Below are 6,808 nucleotides of genomic sequence, written 5' to 3'. Positions count from 1 at the left end.
ACAATTACATGCAAACATGCATATTGGGATAAATTTGCATGAAAATGCTGATGAATTCCCACAAGAAAATGACAATTCTCAGAAGTGTTTAACAGCCAGTCACTCTTCCCAGGGAACTCTGGGAATCGTAGCTCTGTGAGGGAAATAGGGGGCAGGGGGTCTCCTAACAATTCTCAGCACCCTTAACAAACTAAACTACACTTCCCATGATTCTCTGGGGAAAGCCATGAATGTTTAATTGCAGGATGAAGATGGGGAGAGAGAGAGGGAGAGAGAGAGAGAGAAGAAATAATAAATGAATATGCAGCCATCTTTATTTCAATGTGCTCCTGTTAATTTAATTGTGAAAGTTTTTAGCCATGATTTTGCATGCATATTTCATGCCATTTTTAGAGATACATAATGGTTTTAGACAGGGGTCAGCAACCTTTTTGAGCCGTGGGCCGGTCCACCGTCCCTCAGACCATGTGGTGGGCCAGACTTTTTTTGGGGGGGGAATGAACGAATTCCTCTGCCCCACAAATAACCCAGAGATGCATTTTAAATAAAAGGGCTCATTCTACTCATGTAAAAACTCTCCGTGGGCCGGATTGAGAAGGCGATTGGGCCGCATCCGGCCCACGGGCCTTAGGTAGCCTACCCCTGGTTTTAGAGATATGTTTGATTAATTGTCATAAATATTGCTAAATGAATACATAAATGTTGACACGCTAACATTCTTCATTTCAAAGATTTCCAAATCTTAAAAAGCAAAGAAGATTGAAGTTTATGTTCAATATCACCAGGAGGATTAAGTTGCTATTTTTTTGGGGGGGGGGGAATAAAACTGCAGTTTCTCTATTTTAAAAAGTTTACCAAGCTCCCTCACTCCTTAATACTACCGTGCAATGGTGTTTTGTCCAAATGTAGATAATGTGAATGATTAGAAGCTCAGTTGTGGCAGATCCTTAATTATATCAGGATTAGCTGTTTTGTCAGTTCTGGAGGGAGGGGGGGAATGATTCCTGTTTTATTCATTATTATTTTTAAAAAAGCATCTGCTTCTTGTTTTCTGACCTGTGTTGTTTTGCCCCGTTAAAATCTATCTGGGTTTTTCTTTCCAGGATATGGAGAACGTTCATTTTTGGCCAAAAATGTGTGGAAAATTCAAAGAGCAGCGCTGCAGCTAATGAACACGCAAGACACACAGAAGAAATCTGCTCTTGTTTTGCTCACTGGAGGGGAATGAAGAAGCAAATCTCCCGCGATGCAGAGATAATGTTGGGAAATAAACGTCCCAGGTCAGTAGCTATCAAATGAAAATTTATTAGTTGCTGTAATAAATAGTGGCTGTAAAAATGCAAAGAGGGAGTCCCTTTGATTCCCTTTTCCTCTCTCTCATTTTTGGCTGTGCATACACCGAGTTTGTCATATGGAATGCGGCTGAGTAAATTGAAGTGATTAAATTTCCCCTTTCTGAAATAAAGTCTCGAGGAGAGACCGGCATTTGTGTCTGACTAATCCAGAAAGTCTGTCGGAGATCTTTTTTTTAACGGGGGGGGGGGGTTGCACGGCGACATGGGGGCAAGGGTGAACGAGCGGCTCGCCGGCAGGGACACGGTTAATTCCCTGACTCCACCCCGATAATTTGGAAGGGCTTTACATTGAACCTGATTTCCGAGTCATGGCAGAAGTTCAGCCTGAGCGGCGCAAGGCAGACCAGCAGTTCTCAGCAGAGGTGAAGCCTGGAGCTCTCCAAAGGGGGGAAACTTTGCAGGGTTTTGTTCCCTTTGGCCTGGGTTCAGCTTGTGCGGCCCATGACACAGGTGAGGAGGGGGACTGGACCTTGCGCCGATGCTTCTTCTGTGCCATGGTTCTTGGGACCGGCCGCTGAACTCCTGCCATCTCTTCTGACGCCTGCTCCATGCCACCATAGAGAGCCCACATTTGGTGACCAGCTGGTGCCAAGACCCACGTCGCAGGGGATGCTGTAAACAGTGCTTTTGTCCCCATCATTTTCTCTCCCCCCCTGCTTCTTTTTATTTTATCCCACTCCCCTCCAAAAAGAGAGAGAGAGAGAGTGCTGTTTTCTCTCCTTTTGCTCAATCTGCGCTTGGCAGCCGGAGAACTGTCAGCCGCCTGAATGATCTGATTCTTCCCTTGCGCCAATTTATTCCTGGCCAGATGCAGTGGATTCTGTTCCTGTTGCTGTTATTCGTAAACTCCATGGAAATGCTCGCTCAAGCCAGGAGGAAGAAACGAGGTAGGGGTCGCATTCGCTCGGTCGGTTTCGCCCCGAGAGCCGCGCAGGGCTCCACGCTTATTCGCACAACGTGGTGCCAATTTGGGTGCTGAGCCGGTCTTGCGATTGCTGTGACAGGTGTTTGCAATGTGCTGTCCGTTGTGCTCGATCTCAAACTGCTCTGGAAAAAGTTCTTTTTTAAAATTTAATTTTTAATTTTATTATAACAAGTAAATACACAGGTACCCCCACTTAAACAATCTAATCTCCTATCCCTGCTCTCCCCAAGAGCTTTTATGAAAAAACATTTCTCCAGAGCTGTAAATGTGAGTCCGGAGGATGCCACTTTGTGGAATTCTGCGCCGAGAATTTTTTCCGCCAAGGCTTTCGCTTATTTGGTCAATTTTTCCGACAAAGCTTTTGTCCATACTTTCTTATTGCCACATGGAGAATCTGTAGGTATTCAAAACTTTTCCAGGTTGTGGCTATAAGCTGCTACTTATAGGGAAATTATCGGTTCCATAGAAGGTCAATACCCTCACCTTGAGATATTGTCAATAATGCTAGTTTGGAAATATTTTTTCAGGGCAGGGCAAGATTTGATCAGGGTGCGTGTTCAAGATTAAGTCAGGCACAAAGCTTTAGGTATGAACCAGCTGGTCCTGTGTTTGATTCAAAAGAGGAGACAAGACAGAAATCCCCCTATTACACCCCCCCCAGTTCTTGCCCCCCTATCCAGAGCTACCCCGAATAGCTTTGGATAGGATAGAGTGGGAAGGAGATGATATGAGTGGCCCCCCGAGACCCAGTAAGTGAATCAGGGCAGGGAGAGGGATTAAGAGGTCAGAGACATTTTCTTTCAAGCGGATGAAAGGTGTTATAATAGAGGCCTCACTAATCTTTCATCATCACTTGTCCTCACCCATCTTTTGTGCCTTGCTTTCATCTGCAATCAAATAGGTTGTGCAAGCTGGCAGGCACTCCAGAATCCTGAAGAACCTGTTAGCAGAACTGATCATGGGTTAGGTGGGCACACCAGCCAAGCCTAGCTGATGGGGGATGAGGCAGGCCGTCCTCTCACCTTCCTCCATCTCCCGAGGGCTCCCCAGAGAAGTAAAACCCCAGCTCCTGAACTTAAATCTAAACGTTGCCCATTCTGAGCTGTGAATTGTTCCATCTGAAGCATTTGCAGGGCAGATTCTGCCCTGGCAAAGGTGCTGTAAAAAAAAAAATCAGCTTGTGTTCTCCCAGACCAGGTTCATCACCTGAAAAACCACACTTGTGTGACTGGGTATCTCTCGTCGCCAAATAGTCAAGTTATCTAAGTGTGTGTGTGTGTGTGTAAACAGGTAGACAAAATCAGATATCGCACAGGATGGCAGTGAAAAGCAAATGGCGGGTGGCAAACCTAAAAACAGAGGGTTGAAAAGGATTCAGAAAAGGGTAACTTCAGAATCATAGAATTGTAGAGTTGGAAGGAACTCAAAGGGTCATCTAGTCCAACCCCCTGCAATCACAGCTAAAAGAGTTGGGGGACCTAGACCTAGACTTAAAATCACATGGGGCTTTTTAATTGAGAGAGGATATGATCAAGGTGTTAAGAAAGCACACAATTGTCTTTCTTTCTTTGGTAGTATAATTTGTTCTCGTGGCCACTTGCTAAAAGAAATTAATCGGCAGGTGGCTCAGACAGAACAAAGAAAGGACTTCTTCATGCAAACGCAGAATTAGCTTATGGAACTCACTGCCACAAGAAGTGGTGATGCGAGCCAGCTACTCAGGTGGTTCGAAAAAAGGATTGGCTCCGCTTGTGAAGGGTAGGTCCCTCAAGGGCTATTCAATAAGGCCAGTTGCCCCGCTTGTGAGCATCATACAGGTTCCCGGCTGTTCCCTGTTGGAAACTGGATACTGGGTGAGATGGACCGGCCTTGGTCTGATTCAGCAGGGCTTGCTTTCATTGGCTTCCGTAGAATACTATGGAAATATCCTGAAGGAAATGATACCCGATATTATACTCTGTAGATGTCAGAGGGGATAGCTTCGTCGATGAAGGGTTTGTGTCCCTGCTGAGATACTTTGGTGTTAAATCAGACACCTGAGGTGGTCCTGGAAAATACAGACAATGGGCAGGTGTTAAAGGGATACTGTGAATAGTTTGGGATAAGCATTGCTGTCTCCCTGGACAGAAAGATTGGGATAGAGGACACTCATATGGTGTGGGATCTCTTTCCGTACACTGCAAAATTGTGCAAGAGAAGCATCTTGAGCATAAAGGGAAGGGGGAAGTAATGCAATGTCTGCTGCTGATGGGAGAATGAGGATATTAGGAGGAATTGTAGAAGGAGACAGATGCCAAATGCTAAAAGAAATAAGTATACCAGAAGTAGGAAGGACGCGGGTGGTGCTGTGAGTTAAACCACTGAGCCTAGGGCTTGCCGATCAGAAGGTCGGCGGTTCAAATCCCCGTGACAGCATGAGCTCCTGTTGCTCGGTCCCTGCTCCTGCCAACCTAGCCGTTCGAAAGCACGCCAGGTGCAAGTAGATAAATAGGTACCACTGCGGCGGGAAGGTAAACGGTGTTTCTGTGTGCTGCTCTGGTTTGCCAGAAGCGGCTTAGTCATGCTGGCCACATGACCCGGAACCTGTACACCGGCTCCCTTGGCCAGTAAAGCGAGATGAGCGCCACAACCCCAGAGTCGTCCGCAAGTGGACCTAATGGTCAGGGGTCCCTTTACCTTTACCTTTTGTACCAGAAGTAATTACAAGGGAGGGGGTTTATTTGTTCATTTAAATTCATTACATTTATTCCCTTCCTTTCCTCCAATGTGGCATTGCGTAGTTCAGGACAGGCTGAGAGGCAGTGAACACCCCAAGTTCACCCAATGAACTTCGCTTGGCCGACTGGGAATTTGAACCCTGGTTCTTCTTTCCCAGGTCTGAGTTTGAGCAATCCACCACCACAGGCTCTCTAAGTGCAGATACATTTATCGAATTCATCTAATCATAGATGCATTCAGTCAATCAGGTAGGGACTGGGAGAGAGGCCCTCCTATGGCAGCCAGGTGGTCTGAGATACCCTTGTCACCTGCAAGGCTGGATTTCTGATGGGGGATCTGGTTAAGTCATACTCCGAGCTGGTCCACTGAAATCAATGGACTGAAGTCAAGCTGGTGGAGCTCAATGGGTCTACTCTGATTTGGCCAGATACAGCCCAATGTGGATATTGTTTCCAGAGGCATAGCATGGTGGGGCCAGGGGGGACCACATTTTTGAGGGGGCACAATCAGGTGCCCCCACGATAAACATAGAGCCTTGGCAGCTGGGCAGCAGCAGGCAGGTTGGTCTAGTGGGCAGGCGGATGCAGGCAGCAGGCGAGGAGCCTGTTGGAGGTGGAATCGCTTCACCCTCTGCATGGGCTCCACATGCCCCCCCAAGCATGTGGCCCAGCCCAGCTGCCCAGTCCACTAGGGAGGTGCAACACTTGCCCCGCTCCTGCCAACCTAGCAGTTTGAAAGTACATCAAAGTGCAAGTAGATAAATAGGTACAGCTCCGCGGGAAGGTAAACGGCGTTTCCGTGTGCTGCTCTGGTTTGCCAGAAGCGGCTTAGCCATGCTGGCCACATGACCCGGAAGCTGTACGCCGGCTCCCTCGGCCAGTAAAGCGAGATGAGCGCCGCAACCCCAGAGTCGTTCACGACTGGACCTAATGGTCAGGGGTCCCTTTATCTTTAATGCCCTATCCACATTTGGAAAAGAGCACAGATCGAAGTGGTTGGGTGGGCACATAGAGAGTAAGGTTATCATCAGCCAGTGTGGTGTAGTGGTTAAGAGCGGTGGACTCGTAATCTGGGGAACCGGGTTCATGTCTTCGCTCCTCCACATGCAGCTGCTGGGTGACCTTGGGCTAGTCACACTTCTTTGAAGTCTCTCAGCCCCACCCACCTCACAGAGTGTTTGTTGTGGGAGAGGAAGGGAAAGGAGAATGTTAGCCGCTTTGAGACTCCTTCGGGTAGTGATAAAGTGGGATATCAAATCCAAACTACTACTACTACTACTACTCCTCCTCCTCCTCTTCTTCTTCTTCTTCTTCTTCTTCTTCTTCTTCTTCTTCTTCTTCTTCTTCTTCTTCTTCTTCTTCTTCTTCTTCTTCTTCTTCATCTCTACCAGTTGCAGCTTGGAAATGTGTGTTCAGGCTTTAAACTGCCTGCTGAGCAGTTATGAGGAAGTGTAGAACCCTCTCATAGTTGGCACACTGGCAAGCGGGTTTGGCCACCACAGAGGCAACACACAAGGAGGCGGGTTTAATCCCCTTTTCTTTCTTTCTTTCTTTCTTTCTTTCTTTCTTTCTTTCTTTCTTTCTTTCTTTCTTTCTTTCTTTCTTTCTTTCTTTCTTTCTTTCTTTTCCTTTTGCAAACCCTAACCTCTCTTGTCTCCTTCCCCCAGCTGCAATGGCGTTCTTCTGATCTGTGAGTCGAGCCCCCTTAAATGATGTGAGAGAGAGAGAGAGAGAGAGAGAGAGAGAGAGAGAGAGAGAGAGAGAGAGAGAGAGAGAGAGAGAGAGAGAGCCCAATTAGGCCCCCTCCATTC

The 6,808-nt window shown here is 47.2% G+C and overlaps 1 protein-coding gene across 1 annotated transcript in view; it reads left to right on the top strand.

Moving 5' to 3' along the window:
- Positions 1 to 1,157: 1,157 nt before the first annotated feature.
- The window catches only part of RSPO4 (R-spondin 4), a 31,017-nt gene continuing 25,366 nt past the window's right edge, over positions 1,158 to 6,808 (top strand). The window contains exons 1-2 of the mRNA XM_035124282.3: positions 1,158 to 1,280; positions 2,164 to 2,242. Of these exons, the coding sequence (XP_034980173.1) occupies positions 2,164 to 2,242 (79 nt within the window). The 5' untranslated portion in view covers positions 1,158 to 1,280. The remainder of the gene's footprint in view (positions 1,281 to 2,163; positions 2,243 to 6,808) is intronic.

The sequence above is a fragment of the Zootoca vivipara genome, chromosome 7, assembly GCF_965207765.1.
Source record: "Zootoca vivipara chromosome 7, rZooViv2.hap1.1, whole genome shotgun sequence".
Lineage (NCBI taxonomy): Eukaryota > Metazoa > Chordata > Lepidosauria > Squamata > Lacertidae > Zootoca > Zootoca vivipara.
The sequence above is the reverse complement of the archived record's forward strand: the minus strand, read 5'-3'. Positions and strand labels throughout refer to the sequence as shown.